The 18,414-nt window shown below is 36.8% G+C and overlaps 1 protein-coding gene and 1 long non-coding RNA gene across 2 annotated transcripts; both read left to right on the top strand.

Annotated features, from left to right (window-relative positions):
* The first annotated feature begins 6,969 nt into the window (after positions 1 to 6,969).
* LOC107822296 (uncharacterized) lies at positions 6,970 to 8,035 on the top strand. The gene is made up of 3 exons (XR_001656328.2): positions 6,970 to 7,114; positions 7,231 to 7,314; positions 7,928 to 8,035. It is a non-coding gene; the product is annotated as an uncharacterized LOC107822296 (long non-coding RNA).
* A 6,517-nt stretch (positions 8,036 to 14,552) lies between these two features.
* Positions 14,553 to 18,171, top strand: LOC107784886 (leucine aminopeptidase). The gene is made up of 4 exons (XM_016606074.2): positions 14,553 to 15,679; positions 16,459 to 16,692; positions 16,777 to 17,103; positions 17,744 to 18,171. The coding sequence occupies exons 1-4, from the start codon at positions 14,702 to 14,704 to the stop codon at positions 18,044 to 18,046; spliced, it is 1,842 nt and encodes a 613-aa protein (XP_016461560.2). The 5' UTR covers positions 14,553 to 14,701; the 3' UTR covers positions 18,047 to 18,171.
* The last annotated feature ends 243 nt before the right edge of the window (positions 18,172 to 18,414 follow it).

Below are 18,414 nucleotides of genomic sequence, written 5' to 3' on the forward strand. Positions count from 1 at the left end.
GAACCTCGGGGTTCGAGACCCTTTTTCTCTTAATCTCCATTGCCGGTTTTGAGATAGGCGGTGAAACCTCTTCATCTCCGGGCGAGGGTCTCATAACCGCATCCTTTCCGAGAGCTACAAAAGGAGAAAGTAAATAAACTCATACTTGAGAAAAAAATTCTTGAACGATAGGCAAATCAGTAAGCCAAGAAAAAGGCTTACCATGAGTACGAGCCTCCCACCGACCCTTTGACAAATCGCGCTACGCGCGCTCGACGTATGACGACGACGAAACCAGGCTCCTGACCCAGTTCTCGAGGTAGGGAACCGCACCACGCATCCAAGCAACAGATGAGTCAAGAAAAACACTGATAAGAAAAAATAAAGAAGTAAAAATAACAAAAACTAAAAACGGGGTCATACTTACGTTTCATATTTCATTTCTCGAGAAATTGTATACTCTTAGCCAGGATTAGGTCCGAGGTTTTCACCCGAACAAACCGGCCCATCCAACCCCGATCTTTGTCTTCATCTATACTCGAGGCAAACGCCTTGGTGGCCCGGCGTTGAAGATTTATCAGCCCACCTCGGTAAAGTCTAGGGATATATATATAATCTTACGAGGTGGTCGAGGTTGAAGGGAAGCCAGTCGATTTTGCTCACAAAAAAATGAAGTAGTATCACAATCCTCCAGAATGAAGGATGAATTTGACCGAGGGTCACCTAGTATTTCATGCACAAATCGACGATGGCTGAATCGAGGGACCTAGTGTGAAAGGATAAGTGTAAACACTTAGGTACCCTTCCACGTGGGTAGTGATTGCCACCTCCGGTGCCGGTATCACAACCTTTTTATTTTTCTAATTGCAGCCCTTTTTCACTAAATCAAGAAGACTTTTTGGCATCTAGCATATATATCTCGATATCGGCTCGCATCGACCAACAATCGATGAGGGTTTCTCGACCTTAAAGTCGTAATAAAAAACGCACCCCCGGGAACAAGTTCTTCAAGGCGTGGATCCACCATTATTTTCTCGCCGGCCGACCGAGAAGAGGAAGCAACCTCTTTCTGCGGAACGATTTTAGATGTTTTGGCCATTTAGTTTTTGTGAATGAAGAAAAATGGAGATGGAAGTATTTGGTGTATTCTGATGAACATGCAAAGAAATTTGAAAACCTAGAAATAGGGAGCTTTGGAGAAGGCAAAAAATTATGAAGATAGGAATGAAAAGATTTGAAAGTAAAAGTTTGGAATGATGAAGAAATGAGCTATTTATAGATTTTACAGTGACAGTTCAAAATTGGCAGTGGCCGACCATCGACTAACGCACATTTAATACTATGATAACTGGACCGACGAGATGTTTGTCACATACGTCACAATCGGCCTAGTCGCAGACGTCAGTGCTCATCTAGTCGGAGGTTGAAAAATCATATCGTTTCTCGCCACCTTCTTTTCGAGAAACGAGAGGGCTATGTATACAGTCAAAAATGACTTTGCCCTTCGTGTGACTAATCAATATTGGAGTGTGATGGACCGAGGTTCGTCATTATAATATCGAGCTATGATGTGATGTTGGAAGGTCGAGCTCGAGACCCAGAGTCCGATCATTACCGAGATTGAGTCAAGATCGAGCTCGAAACCCAAAGATCGGTCAATACCGAGACCGACCAAGATCGAGATAGAGCCAAAGAACAAAAAAGCCATTATAACTGCATTTGGGGAGAGAATCTCGACAGAAATCACGGCTTGAATCAAGGAAAAGCTTATTAATTAATCTATCATGAGATCCTCACTATGTATTTTTAATTATATCCAAAGTAGGAATTCCTCACTATGTATTTTTAATTATATCCAAAGTAGGAATTCCTCACTATACTAAGAGTGGTTATCATTTGTAAAAGGGGAGATTTATTCATTCACATTCAGATTCACTAAGATTTACATAACATCTAGCAAATATTATCCTTTTTGGGCTCTGATATTGATTCATTTTGTTTTCTTATCAATCACTCTCTATTCAATTTGGGTTTGTATTTATTTTCTTCTATAACTAATTTAAATATCCATTTATATAGTTTTCTAGATTTGTATCAATTTATATTCACGTATCCTTAGAATTACTTACAAATTCAACTCTATCCATTTTTCGGTTAAACAACTATGTTTGGTTCCAGGGTAAGAAAACCAAGAGAAACCATGAACCAGAATGTACTTTTTGTCTTTTGGTAAGACTGGAACAAGTAAAAGAGATAATTTCCCGGGACAACCGATTTTAGAGGGACTAAAATGATTCCGATTGTTTCTTTTTTACTTGCCCTCTTTTTATACCTCACCCCCTGACCTTTAATTCTTCTCCACCCACCATTCCTCTTTTAGATCCACTCAAAAATTGCGTTAGTTTTCCACTCTAGTGAATGATTTACATCATGACCTCTGAAGTCCCCCAACATCATTCTCCTAGTAGGAGGTAAGTGTGTTTCGTAGAATTTACTCTCTTTTTCGTTTGGCCCGAATGTACTTCCCTGAGAGAAATTTCCATTTTATTTGTGAATCGAGTTTTCGTTTGACTCTCTTGAGAGAGGCTTGAACGTGAATCGTCCTAATCTTCCAACGTTTTTTCATGCATAAGCATCGACTCATTTTTCTTTGCAGCTTCTGCAGGTGGTCGACACTGTTGAAGAGGCAGTGGATTTCATTTTGAAGAGAGAGTCTAGTTAGCAGCATTGTCAATTTTGTTTTCTGACTTGCTGCCATGTTGCTTTTGCTCATAGATGTTTGTGATTTTCAAGTTGAAGTTTGTTAAAAGTAACTCAAACAGTAATTTGTCATCAGGTCTAACATTATTTTTAGCATGTTAGCTAACTTGAACTGCTGTATTACTAGCTCCCGCTCTTCTGATCTCAGTACTGTTGTAGTAGTCATTTTACATAATACTCATTTATTATTCACAGTAGAAAATAGCGTAGGTTCGAAATGGAAGAGATGGGAGATTATTTTGACAGAAGATTCTTCTTTCATTGTACTAGCTCTTTCTTGGCCACAATTTCCTGAAATGTGACAGTTATGTTTTCCAAAATGCTGGTGCCATATTGAGAAATCTTCAACTCTCTCGTCAAAGTAATGACCTTTCTGGTGATAAAGATGCTATACATGCTTTCAGAACTTTGTACATGATTGGTAACAATCCATTCGTCGACGTAAAAGGTGCACGGTAGGTTTGTTGCTCGTTAACATGATTCCTTCGCGCCCTCTACAGACAGATTGCTTCAGATCATCACTATCTCGAAGTTATTGTCCATATGATTGTAACGAGCATACTGTTCAATTTTAGGCAGGGCATCCTTGGTTTTCAATTTTGACGAGGACTGGTGTTTTCAAAGAAAGAGGAAATCATGCAGAATTTCCTGCTGATCTAGTAAGTTTGTCTATTCTGTACTGATGCATAAGTTCCCTTGCTCATTATCAATTCTTGTGCTTCAATTTTGAAAGTTCCATTGCTCATTATCAATTCTTGTGGTTCAATTTTCAAAACCCTCACGCCCCTAAGTAATCAATCTTTCTGATGTAATTATTACTTTTGGTTTTACTTTTTGTATTTTGGTAAAGATGGAACAATTAAAAGATATAATTTCCCTGAACAACTAACTTCAGAAGGACGGCAAATGATTCTGAATGTTTCATTTTTACTTGCCTCTTTTTACTAGATCTCACCTCCTCACCTTCAATATTTCTTCACCCACCATTCCTCTTTTAGCTCCAATCAAACGTCGCATTAGTTTTCCACTCTAGTGAGTGATTTATATGACCTTTGAAGCCGCCCAACATCATTTTACCGGTAGGAGAAAAGTCTATTTCATAGAATTAACTCTTTTTTTCCTTTGGCCCTCCCTGAGAGAAATTTCCATTTTATCTGTGAATCGAGTTTTCGTTTGACTCTCTTGAGAGAGGCTTGAATGTGAATCGTCCTAATCTTCCAACATTTTTTCATGCATAAGCATCGACTCATTTTTCTTTGCTGCTTCTGCAGGTGGTCGACACTGTTGAAGAGGCAGTGGATTTCATTTTGAAGAGAGAGACTAGTTAGCAGCATTTTTAATTTTATTTTCTGACTTGCTGCCATGTTGCCTTTGCTCATAGATGTTTGTGATTTTCAAGTTGAAGTTTGTTAAAAGTAACTCAAACAGTAATTTGTCATCAGGTCTAACATTATTTTTCGCATGTTAGCTAACTTGAACTGTTGTATTGCTAGCTCCCGCTCTTCTGATCTCAGTACTGTTGTAGTAGTCATTTTACATAATACTCATTTATTATTGACAGTAGAAAATAGCGTAGGTTCGAAATGGAAGAGATGGAAGATTATTTTGACAGAAGATTCTTCTTTCATTGTACTAGCTCTTTCTTGGCCACAATTTCCTGAAATGTGACAGTTATGTTTTCCAAAATGCTGGTGCCATATTGAGAAATCCTCAACTCTCTCGTCAAAGTAATGACCTTTCTGGTGATAAAGATGCTATACATGCTTTCAAAACTCTGTACATGATTGGTGACAATCCATTTGTCGACGTAAAAGTTGCACGGCAGGTTTTGTGCTCGTTAACATGATTCCTTCGCGCCTTCTACAGACAGATTGCTTCAGATCATCACTATCTTGAAGTTATTGTCCATATGATTGTAACGAGCATATTGTTCAATTTTAGGCAGGGCATCCTTGGTTTTCAATTTTGACGAGGACTGGTGTTTTCAAAGAAAGAGGAAATCATGCAGAATTTCCTGCTGATCTAGTAAGTTTGTCTATTCTGTAATGATGCATAAGTTCCCTTGCTCATTATCAATTCTTGTGCTTCAATTTTGAAAGTTTCATTGTTCATTATCAATTCTTGTGGTTCAATTTTCAAAACCCCCCACGCCCCTAAGTAATCAATCTTTCTAATGTAATTATTACTTTTGGTTTTACTTTTTGTATTTTGGTAAGAATGGAACAATTAAAAGAGATAATTTCCCTGAACAACCAACTTCAGAGGGACTGCAAATGATTCCGAATGTTTCATTTTTACTTGCCTCTTTTTACTAGATCTCACCTCCTCACCTTCAATACTTCTTCACCCACCATTCCTCTTTTAGCTCCAATCAAACGTCGCATTAGTTTTCCACTCTAGTGAGTGATTTACATGACCTTTGAAGCCGCCCAACATCATTTTACCGGTAGGAGAAAAGTCTATTTCATAGAATTAACTCTTTTTTTCCTTTGGCCATCCCTGAGAGAAATTTCCATTTTATCTGTGAATCGAGTTTTCGTTTGACTCTCTTGAGAGAGGCTTGAACGTGAATCGTCCTAATCTTCCAACATTTTTTCATGCATAAGCATCGACTCATTTTTCTTTGCTGCTTCTGCAGGTGGTCGACACTGTTGAAGAGGCAGTGGATTTCATTTTGAAGAGAGAGTCTAGTTAGCAGCATTGTCAATTTTATTTTCTGACTTGCTGCCATGTTGCCTTTGCTCATAGATGTTTGTGATTTTCAAGTTGAAGTTTGTTAAAAGTAACTCAAACAGTAATTTGTCATCAGGTCTAACATTATTTTTAGCATGTTAGCTAACTTGAACTACTGTATTGCTAGCTCCCGCTCTTCTGATCTCAGTACTGTTGTAGTAGTCATTTTACATAATACTCATTTATTATTGACAGTAGAAAATAGCGTAGGTTCGAAATGGAAGAGATGGAAGATTATTTTGACAGAAGATTCTTCTTTCATTGTACTAGCTCTTTCTTGGCCACAATTTCCTGAAATGTGACAGTTATGTTTTCCAAAATGCTGGTGCCATATTGAGAAATCTTCAACTCTCTCGTCAAAGTAATGACCTTTCTGGTGATAAAGATGCTATACATGCTTTCAGAACTCTGTACATGATTGGTGACAATCCATTTGTCGACGTAAAAGGTGCACGGCAGGTTTGTTGCTCGTTAACATGATTCCTTCGCGCCCTCTACAGACAGATTGCTTCAGATCATCACTATCTTGAAGTTATTGTCCATAAGATTGTAACGAGCATACTGTTCAATTTTAGGCAGGGCATCCTTGGTTTTCAATTTTGACGAGGACTGGTGTTTTCAAAGAAAGAGGAAATCATGCAGAATTTCCTGCTGATCTAGTAAGTTTGTCTATTCTGTACTGACGCATAAGTTCCCTTGCTCATTATCAATTCTTGTGCTTCAATTTTGAAAGTTCCATTGCTCATTATCAATTCTTGTGGTTCAATTTTCAAAACCCCCACGCCCCTAAGTAATCAATCTTTCTGATGTAATTATTACTTTTGGTTTTACTTTTTGTATTTTGGTAAGGATGGAACAATTAAAAGAGATAATTTCCCTGAACAACCAACTTCAGAGGGACTGAAAATGATTCCGAATGTTTCTTTTTTACTTGCCTCTTTTTACTAGATCTCACCTCCTCAACTTCAATACTTCTTCACCCACCATTCCTCTTTGAGCTCCAATCAAACGTCGCATTAGTTTTCCACTCTAGTGAGTGATTTACATGACCTTTGAAGCCGCCCAACATCATTTTACCGATAAGAGAAAAGTCTATTACATAGAATTAACTCTTTTTTTTCCATTTGAAGAGAGAGTCTAGTTAGCAACATTGTCAATTTTGTTTTCTGACTTGCTGCCATGTTGCCTTTGCTCATAGATGTTTGTGATTTTCAAGTTGAAGTTTGTTAAAAGTAACTCAAATAGTAATTTGTCATCAGGTCTAACATTATTTTTAGCATGATAGCTAACTTGAACTGCTGTATTGCTAGCTCTCGCTCTTCTGATCTCAGTACTGTTATAGTAGTATTTTTACATAATACTCATTTATTATTGACAGTAGGAAATAGCATAGGTTCGAAATGGAAGAGATGGAAGATTATTTTGACAGAAGATTCTTCTTTCATTGTACTAGCTCTTTCTTGACCACAATTTCCTGAAATGTGACAGTTATGTTTTCCAAAATGCTGGTGCCATATTGAGAAATCTTCAACTCTCTCGTCAAAGTAATGACCTTTCTGGTGATAAAGATGCTATACATGCTTTCAGAACTCTGTACATGATTGGTGACAATCCATTTGTCGACATAAAAGGTGCACGGCAGGTTTGTTGCTCGTTAACATGATTCCTTCGCGCCCTCTGCAGACAGATTGCTTCAGATCATCACTATCTTGAAGTTATTGTCCATAAGATTGTAACGAGCATACTGTTCAATTTTAGGCAGGGCATCCTTGGTTTTCAATTTTGACGAGGACTGGTGTTTTCAAAGAAAGAGGAAATCATGCAGAATTTCCTGCTGATCTAGTAAGTTTGTCTATTCTGTACTGATGCATAAGTTCCCTTGCTCATTATCAATTCTTGTGCTTCAATTTTGAACATTCCATTGATCATTATCAATTCTTGTAATTCAATTTTCAAAACCCCCACGCCCCTAAGTAATCAATCTTTCTAATGTAATTATTACTTTTGGTTTTACTATTTCTATTTTGGTAAGGATGGAACAATTAAAAGAGATAATTTCCCTGAACAACCAACTTCAGAGGGACTGAAAATGATTCCGAATGTTTCTTTTTTACTTGCCTCTTTTTACTAAATCTCACTTCCTCGCCTTCAATACTTCTTCACCCACCATTCCTCTTTTAGCTCCAATCAAACGTCGCATTAGTTTTCCACTCTAGTGAGTGATTTACATGACCTTTGAAGCCGCCCAACATCATTTTACCTGTAGGAGAAAAGTCTATTTCATAGAATTAACTCTTTTTTTTTCTTTGGCCCTCCCTGAGAGAAATTTCCATTTTATCTATGAACAGAGTTTTTGTTTGAATCTCTTGAGAGAGGCTTGAACGTGAATCGTCCTAATATTCCAATGTTTTTTCATGCATAACCATCGACTCATTTTTCTTTGCAGCTTCTGCAGGTGGTCGACACTGTTGAAGAGGCAGTGGATTTCATTTTGAAGAGAGAGTCTAGTTAGCAGCATTGTCAATTTTGTTTTCTGACTTGCTGCCATGTTGCCTTTGCTCATGGATGTTTGTGATTTTCAAGTTGAAGTTTGTTAAAATTAACTCAAACAGTAATTTGTCATCAGGTCTAACATTATTTTTAGCATGTTAGCTAACTTGAACTGTTGTATTGCTAGCTCCCGCTCTTCTGATCTCAGTACTGTTGTAGTAGTCATTTTACATAATACTCATTTATTATTGACAGTAGAAAATAGCGTAGGTTCGAAATGGAAGAGATGGAAGATTATTTTGACAGAAGATTCTTCTTTCATTGTACTAGCTCTTTCTTGGCCACAATTTCCTGAAATGTGACAGTTATGTTTTCCAAAATGCTGGTGCCATATTGAGAAATCTTCAACTCTCTCGTCAAAGTAATGACCTTTCTGGTGATAAAGATGCTATACATGCTTTCAGAACTCTGTACATGATTGGTGATAATCCATTTGTCGACGTAAAAGGTGCACGGCAGGTTTGTTGCTCGTTAACATGATTCCTTCGCGCCCTCTACAGACAGATTGCTTCAGATCATCACTATCTTGAAGTTATTGTCCATAAGATTGTAACGAGCATACTGTTCAATTTTAGGCAGGGCATCCTTGGTTTTCAATTTTGACGAGGACTGGTGTTTTCAAAGAAAGAGGAAATCATGCAGAATTTCCTGCTGATCTAGTAAGTTTGTCTATTCTGTACTGACGCATAAGTTCCCTTGCTCATTATCAATTCTTGTGCTTCAATTTTGAAAGTTCCATTGCTCATTATCAATTCTTGTGGTTCAATTTTCAAAACCCCCACGCCCCTAAGTAATCAATCTTTCTGATGTAATTATTACTTTTGGTTTTACTTTTTGTATTTTGGTAAGGATGGAACAATTAAAAGAGATAATTTCCCTGAACAACCAACTTCAGAGGGACTGAAAATGATTCCGAATGTTTCTTTTTTACTTGCCTCTTTTTACTAGATCTCACCTCCCCACTTTCCAGACTTCTTCACCCACCATTCCTCTTTTAGCTCCAATCAAACGTCGCATTAGTTTTCCACTCTAGTGAGTGATTTACATGACCTTTGAAGCCACCCAACATCATTTTACCGGTAGGAGAAAAGTCTATTTCATAGAATTAACTCTTTTTTTTTTCCTTTGGCCCTCCCTGAGAGAAATTTCCATTTTATCTATGAACCGAGTTTTCGTTTGAATCTCTTGAGAGAGGCTTGAACGTGAATCGTCCTAATCTTCCAACGTTTTTCCATGCATAAGCATCGACTCATTTTTCTTTGCTGCTTCTGCGGGTGATCGACACTGTTGAAGAGGCAGTGGATTTCATTTTGAAGAGAGAGTCTAGTTAGCAGCATTGTCAATTTTGTTTTCTGACTTGCTGCCATGTTGCCTTTGCTCATGGATGTTTGTGATTTTCAAGTTGAAGTTTGTTAAAAGTAAATCAAACAGTAATTTGTCATCAGGTCTAACATTATTTTTAGCATGTTAGCTAACTTGAACTGCTGTATTGCTAGCTCCCGCTCTTCTGATCTCAGTACTGTTGTAGTAGTCATTTTACATAATACTTATTTATTATTGACAGTAGAAAATAGCGTAGGTTCGAAATGAAAGAGATGGAAGATTATTTTGACAGAAGATTCTTCTTTCATTGTACTAGCTCTTTCTTGGCCACAATTTCCTGAAATGTGACAGTTATGTTTTCCAAAATGCTGGTGCCATATTGAGAAATCTTCAACTCTCTCGTCAAAGTAATGACCTTTCTGGTGATAAAGATGCTATACATGCTTTCAGAACTCTGTACATGATTGGTGACAATCCATTTGTCGACGTAAAAGGTGCACGGCAGGTTTGTTGCTCGTTAACATGATTCCTTCGCGCCCTCTACAGACAGATTGCTTCAGATCATCACTATCTTGAAGTTATTGTCCATAAGATTGTAACAAGCATACTGTTCAATTTTAGGCAGGGCATCCTTGGTTTTCAATTTTGACGAGGACTGGTGTTTTCAAAGAAAGAGGAAATCATGCAGAATTTCCTGCTGATCTAATAAGTTTATCTATTCTGTACCGATGCATAAGTTCCCTTGCTCATTATCAATTCTTGTGCTTCAATTTTGAAAGTTCCATTGCTCATTATCAATTCTTGTGATTCAATTTTCAAAACCCCCACGCCCCTAAGTAATCAATCTTTCTAATATAATTATTACTTTTGGTTTTACTATTTGTATTTTGGTAAGGATGGAACAATTAAAAGAGATAATTTCCCTGAACAACCAACTTCAGAGGGACTGAAAATGATTCTGAATGTTTCTTTTTTACTTGCCTCTTTTTACTAGATCTCACCTCCTTACCTTCAATACTTCTTCACCCACCATCTCTCTTTTAGCTCCAATCAAACGTCGCATTAGTTTTCCACTCTAGTGAATGATTTACATCATGACCTCTGAAGTCCCCCAACATCATTCTCCCAGTAGGAGAAAAGTCTATTTCGTAGAATTAACTCCTTTTTTTCCTTTGGCCCTCCCTGAGAGAAATTTTCATTTTATCTGTGAATCAAGTTTTCGTTTGACTCTCTTGAGAGAGGCTTGAACGTGAATCGTCCTAATCTTCCAACGTTTTTTCATGAATAAGCATCGACTCATTTTTCATTGCTGCTTCTGCAGGTGGTCGACACTATTGAAGAGGCAGTGGATTTCATTTTGAAGAGAGAGTCTAGTTAGCAGCATTGTCAATTTTGTTTTCTGACTTGCTGCCATGTTGCCTTTGCTCATAGATGTTTTTGATTTTCAAGTTGAAGTTTGTTAAAAGTGACTCAAACAGTAATTTGTCATTAGGTCTAATATTATTTTTAGCATGTTAGCTAACTTGAACTGCTGCATTGCTAGCTCCCGCTCTTCTGATCTCAGTACTGTTGTAGTAGTCATTTTACATAATACTCATTTATTATTGACAGTAAAAAATAGTGTAGGTTCGAAATGGAAGAGATGGAAAATATTTTTGACAGAAGATTCTTCTTTCATTGTACTAGCTCTTTCTTGGCCACAATTTCCTGAAATATGACAGTTATGTTTTCCAAAATGCTGGTGCCATATTGAGAAATCTTCAACTCTCTCATCAAAGTAATGACCTTTCTGGTGATAAAGATGCTATACATGCTTTCAGAACTCTGTACATGATTGGTGACAATCCATTTGTCGACGTAAAAGGTGCACGGCAGGTTTGTTGCTCGTTAACATGATTCCTTCGCGCCCTCTATAGACAGATTGCTTCAGATCATCACTATCTTGAAGTTATTGTCCATATGATTGTAATGAGCATACTGTATAATTTTAGGCAGGGTATCCTTGGTTTTTAATTTTGACGAGGACTGGTGTTTTCAAAGAAAGAGGAAATCATGCAGAATTTCCTGCTGATCTAGTAAGTTTGTCTATTCTGTACTGATGCATAAGTTCCCTTGCTCATTATCAATTCTTGTACTTCAATTTTGAAAGTTCCATTGCTCATTATCAATTCTTGTGGTTCAATTTTCAAAACCCCCACGCCCCTAAGTAATCAATCTTTCTGATGTAATTATTACTTTTGGTTTTACTTTTTGTATTTTGGTAAGGATGGAACAATTAAAAGAGATAATTTCCCTGAACAACCAACTTCAGAGGGACTGAAAATGATTCCGATTGTTTCTTTTTTACTTGCCTCTTTTTACTAGATCTCACCTCCTCACCTTCAATACTTCTTCACCCATCATTCCTCTTTTAGCTCCAATCAAACGTCGCATTAGTTTTCCACTCTAGTGAGTGATTTACATGACCTTTGAAGCCGCCCAACATCATTTTACCGGTAGGAGAAAAGTCTATTTCATAGAATTAACTCTTTTTTTTTTCCTTTGGCCCTCCCTGAGAGAAATTTCCATTTTATCTATGAAACGAGTTTTCGTTTGAATCTCTTTAGAGAGGCTTGAACGTGAATCGTCCTAATCTTCCAACGTTTTTTCATGCATAAGCATCGACTCATTTTTCTTTGCTGCTTCTGCAGGTGGTCGACACTGTTGAAGAGGCAGTGGATTTCATTTTGAAGAGAGAGTCTAGTTAGCAGCATTGTCAATTTTGTTTTCTGACTTGCTGCCATGTTGCCTTTGCTCATAAATGTTTGTGATTTTCAAGTTGAAGTTTGTTAAAAGTAACTCAAACAGTAATTTGTCATTAGGTCTAACATTATTTTTAGTATGTTAATTAGCCCCCTCTCTTCTGAACTCAGTAGTCAGTACTTTTGGTATATTCGTTTTACATCACTTTTATTGATAATAGTAGAAAATAGCGTGGGTTGGAAATGGAAAATTATTTTGACAGAAGATTCTTCCTTCATGGTACTAGCTCTTTGTTAGCCCCATTTTCCTGATTTTCTGTTTCTCTTATCTTATATTTCTTCTACCTGTAATTTAAAGCTGGATTCAAAGCATGGTACAAGCATTTTGTGCATAAGAGACCATCTTCTAAGAAAAACATATATATGATGGACAAACAAAGGCAGATGATAAGAAGGCAACTATTGTAGATTCTACAATGACATGTAGATTAAACTTTGAAACTCAAAAAACCAATCAAATCAAGCTATCTACATAGTAAGACATATTCCTGATAGGATTTTTCTTTCATGTGGCGGCAACAATAAGTTGAAAAGTGAACCCTACAATACTAGGACATTGGTTATAAGCTTTTTAGTTTAGGTTAGATACGGCTTTTCTGTTTTTCCTTTTTATGTTATACAAGAATACTCAGGAGTAACAGCCTAACTACCTTGACTTATATTTTGGTGGTATCAAATTATCAATGAATGTCTTTACAGTTTCAATTGTCACATCTCACCTTTTCCTTCCCCCTCAGTGCAATACAAGTTTATACTAATAATTAAGAAGAAATATGTAAGTATTTATAGCTAGCTTACTTGGTCAAATTTCTAAAATTAGCTTATTTTAAAAAATATTTTTCAGAAACATACTTTTGATTAGTAACTAGTGTTTGATCAAGTTTTTAATAAGTAATTTTTCAAAAAAATGATTTTGGGAAAAAGTTTCGCTTTTTTGCTTCTTAAAAATTGCTTTTGCTTTTATTCAAAAATATTTTTTTTTTCTTTCCAAAAGCTGGTCAAATAGGCTCTGTATCAATCAATTGACACATGCAAAGAAGCAAATATTATAAAGGACTCTTTATGAGAAGCTGGTAATATCATTGGGCTTCTTTAATAGAGTTAAAAATCAACATCAATATGCAGAATAAATAGAGCACCTAAAGAGAAAATGAAATTCATAATAAAACAAAAAGACAAATAGAATACACATACGGATGGGAAGCAAAATAAAGTAGAACATATAAATGGAAATTGAGTTTATCACCATAGAACAAAAAGATAATGGAGTACATATAATGTAACCTGCCCATCTAGAGCACCAATAGCATATTTAACTCCTTCTATAACTTTAGCCTTATTCTTTACTAGCATTTGCATGTACGAAATTTTAAATGCATAAGTTTGTAGACGTAACAAAGGCGGCCAAACATCATCTGAGGCCTAAAGCAAAGCCTTAATAAGAGGCCTTAATATATATATAATTTAATGAATATTATTTTTTTTAAAATTAGATAAGTGATGATGTGGAATTAAAAAAAATGAGAACTTAGTTTTATAAAGTACAGAAAATTAAATGAATTTATTGTTGATTGCATCACAACTGAAATGGGAGAACGCAGAAAACATACTTCCTCCGTCCCAACTTAAGTGACTCCTTTTTTTAGTAAGTCTCTTTCTATATTTGGTAACAATTCAACTTTAGATTTTTCTTTTTACCATTAATGAGATGATTTCTAACCCACAAATTTCTATGATTTATTTAAGATTACAAGTTTCAAAAGTCTTCCTTTATTTCATAAATTCCATGTCCAGTCAAACACTTTCATATAAATTGAGACGGAGGGAGTATAATTTAAGTAAGAAAAATAAATAATAAGTTAGATTATTAGATATAGTTACATGACCAACAAATGAATAGAGAAATATAATTAAGTAAAAAAGTAAAATATAATTGACAGAAAACTATTTTAGTTATATTAATTAGAGGAAGAAATCGAGTTATTAAAAATTAATATGGCAATAAAGAAATAAATTTATTAATAATAAAAGATAATTATATAAATAATATACTACTATATATATATATATATATATATATATATATATATATATATATATATATATATATATAGAAATAGTAATTTTGGGGCACTTAATTTTTTTGGCCTAAAGCTCAGGCCGCCCCCCGCACAGATGTGTACTATTTATTCATAGAAATGAAATACCATTGAAAAAGAAGAAAACTTTGCCCATGCTAATAAGTAATAATGTACGTAAAGTTTTAAAGAATCTGTTTAAGTTAGTTTTCAAAGTAAAGTGGTTTAGTGGGTAATTTCTTTAGTCATCTAAACGCCTTTTGGAGCAGGAGACAAAAATTAATGGCAAATTAGGAAGAAGGTGACATGATTTTCCATATTGTTCTTGTCTGTATCATTCTTCTTCCCACTCCTACATATATTCTCACGCTACTATCAAAATTAAAAGCAGAAGTCAAACTCCCACTCTTTTTCTGTGATGATAATTCATACTCTCTGAGTTAGCGTTGCAAAAACCTTCATTTCTGTTCAAGTTCCATGGCACCCATTGATCCACATTCCTTCACTGATTCAACACACCCACTCACTACTCATATCTCCCTCACTTTCTACTTCGATTTTCCATCTTCCACTATTTCCTCTGCCACTCTTCTCTCCCTCCCCACCCCATACATCGGACCCCTCACTCTCGACACTCGCTCTCTCTCTGTCTCCTCTGTGCTTGACCCACTTTCCCTTTCCCCACTCCCTTTCTCCCTCTCTCCTGATTCCTCAATTCTTGGACAGTCACTCACCGTTTTGCTTTCTAGCCAAACCCGAGTCTTGATTCTTTCCAAAACTAGCCCTTCGAGTTCTGCCCTTCAGTGGCTTTCCCCTCCTCAAACTTTTAACAAGACTCACCCTTATGTCTACACCCATTGCCAGCCCATTCACGCCCGTTCCATCTTTCCTTGTCAGGACACACCCGCTGCGCGTGTCAAGTACGCAGCGAAGTTGAACATTCCGCGTCAGTTGTCCGCTGTTATGGCAGCCAGACACGTGGAGAGGCGGGATCCACTTCCCTCCGAGGCGCAAGGGGTCTGTGAGGATTCAGTGTGGTGTGGGGATGATAGGGTGGTGGAGGAGTTTGTGATGGAACAGCCTATTCCTCCCTATTTGTTTGCATTTGCTGTAGGAGAGTTGGGTTTCAGGGAGGTGGGATCCAGGACAAGGGTGTATGCTGAGGCTGTTAATGAGGTATTGGATGCTGCTGCTAAGGAGTTTGCTGGCACAGAAGAGATAATTCAGGTTGGGGAGAAGCTTTTTGGACCTTATGAATGGGAAAGGTTTGATCTTTTGGTGTTGCCTCCGAGTTTTCCTTTAGGCGGAATGGAGAATCCGAGGATGGTTTTCCTGACTCCCACTGTGATCAAGGGGGACGCTAGCGGATCGCAGGTGGTGGCTCACGAACTTGCTCATAGCTGGACAGGGAACTTGATCACGAACAAAAACAACGACCACTTTTGGTTGAATGAGGTACTATAGCTTATTGTGTTAAGCACTTGAAAATAAAACATTAAGAGTATAGGAAAATGCTTTATTTATATATAGGATAGTTAAACTGTTAAAATACAATCTTTAGCATCCTAATGGACTTCCCTGGTTTTAATTAGTTGTCTTTTCTATTCTCTGACTAAACATTTACACCAATAGAAAGCCCTTGAGGGGGGTAGCCTATAGGTTGAAGAGTCTGATAGAGACGACACTAAGTGAATTCTTCTATTGAACGCCGTTAGTCATTTTTGTTTTGGCTCTATTCACATTTGGAGTTCCTTGACCTTCGTGTTCCATCACTTTAAAAACTCCACCTTAGACCATAGCCTTCTAAAGCACTGTTTGGGAAATGAACTTGCAAGATCTGCAATGTTGCAACTATGACATGACGCCATATCTTTTCCTTATTGTTTTTTTTCGCGTGAAGGTTTATTAGCTTGTTTTTGAAATAACGCAAAAGATGCTTCTTCTGTTAGGTTGTGGAGATAGACATAGTACTTTTGTTCTTTCATATGAATCGTGGATTAGAGTGTGAAATATGATTTCACTATAACGACAGGGGAAGAAATTAAGTCCAATGCTTGTATTAGCTTTTGTCTGCAAACTCAAACTTAGGCATGTACTATGATTAACTGAATGAATGTTCTGATGGCAGTCCTATTAAGTTTGTTATAGAAAAAAGGGATTCTTTCTTTCTTTCTTTCCGTCTTTCTTTCAATAATTAACAATGTAATAAGTTAGACTGATTCTGGTGTTTGAAGGGTTTTACAACATATGCAGAGCGAAGAATTGTTGAGGCTGTGCAAGGCGAGGAAATAGCTTCATTAAATATTGGAATTGGTTGGAAGGGACTTGTTAAGGAAATGGAAAGATTCAAGGATAACATGGAGTTCACCAAGTTAAAGACAAATCAGGCAGGTGTCGACCCGGATGATGTGTGCTCTGTAGTTCCGTATGAAAAAGGCTTCCAGTTTTTACAGCGCATTGAGAGACAGGTTGGTAGATCATCTAGTCTAGGAGGTATTCTACTTTCTACTTGCAAGAACGAACTTAACTTTTCGTCCACTTTCATTTCTCAGGTTGGAAGACCTGCTTTTGATGAATTTCTGAAGAAGTATATTGCTACCTTCAAGTTTCAATCTATTGACACCGATATGTTTCTCAATTTCCTTAAAGTTAATGTCCCTGGAATAGAGAACAAGATTGATTTGAAACTTTGGACCGAAGGCACAGGGATCCCTCCAGATGCCATAGAACCAGTTTCTAACATCTATTCAAAGATTGTTTCACTCGCTAATGAGTTCAAGCTAGGTAGGACGCCAAGAGAGGATGAAGTTGCTGACTGGAAAGGACAGGAATGGGAGCTTTACCTCGAGAACCTGCCTAAATCTGTTGAAGCATCTCAGGTAGTAACTGGCCATTTAATGAGAAGTTTCCCTCAGTAAATTAGCAAATTATTTCTTTTCCCATTTGATGACGTGTGTGCTTTTTCCTTATTTTCTAGTGATAAATCTGATTTAACATTGTGAAAACTTTTTTTACTTTTACAGTGCTGAATCCGCTATCTGTTATTAGTTGATTGTTATTTGTGGTCACACACCTATATGTACATATATACACACATTTCTTGGATACACCATAGAAAAATATGTACATATACCATGTCCATATATGTTCCTCCTTTTGTAAATTCATTTTACCTGTGGATCTCTAATATGATGAGTTTATTCTCTCTTGCTGGTCTTGGTGCTTGACTACAGCCTATCTCATTTTACAACTAAAATTTTTGTTTCTACAAATTTAAGCTGCAGGCAAATTGATTAAAATGTTTGTTTATGCATGTCGTCAGTCGATTCGAACGCATGCACCATAGGATTGTGCTGCTTCTCTTCTGTGCTTGTACATGTCCCCATGATTTAGTTGATGGTTTTGCACCCGTACCTCACTGCTAGGAAAATGTCTTGCCTTTAAGACATTGCTTGAAACCCACCCCTATTCTGAAAAGGAAAATTGTTGTTCGTCTAAGTCACTTTGTGCTATTTTCAGGTCAGAGCATTAGATGCTGTCTATCATCTTTCTGAGTCAAACAATTATGAGGTGAAGGTAGCTTTTCTTCAGATGGCCATTACAGCAAGGTGTAGAGAATACTATGTTGTGGTAGAAAAAACTCTGAAAGAAGTTGGCAGGATATTGTACCTTCGTCCGCTCTACACTGCACTCGTACAAGGTGAAGGTCCTGGGAAGGAAGAAGACACAGCTTTCGCTAGAAGGGTATTCTCGGAAGCTTGTGATTGTTATCACCCCATAGCTCATGCTGTCATTGAATCTACTCTTGCCAAACATGTTTGAAGTTTGTGTAAAGCCAAACCTTGCTAATGTAATCCTAATGTAAAATAAAAACAATTCGAGGTTTGTGTAAAGCCAAACCTTGCTAATGTAAAATAAAAAGAAACGCAGTGAAATTTTTGCTACCATGAATTGTGAAAAATGCTTCTCCAAGAAAAACGTTTCTACCAAGTGGAAAGATGACTTCCCTCCTCACTTATGAGCTTGAAATCATTTTTCTTTAAACTTACTATATCTTAACTCTTACTATCACTTAGTATTTCAAAAATAACACTTATCAACCTTGCAAGATATAACAGATATTTTGTAAAAATGTCACCATACCTTCTCTAGGATTACCATATCTCACCAACTTTTGTATCAAACCAAAC

This window comes from Nicotiana tabacum, chromosome 13 (assembly GCF_000715075.1).
Source record: "Nicotiana tabacum cultivar K326 chromosome 13, ASM71507v2, whole genome shotgun sequence".
Lineage (NCBI taxonomy): Eukaryota > Viridiplantae > Streptophyta > Magnoliopsida > Solanales > Solanaceae > Nicotiana > Nicotiana tabacum.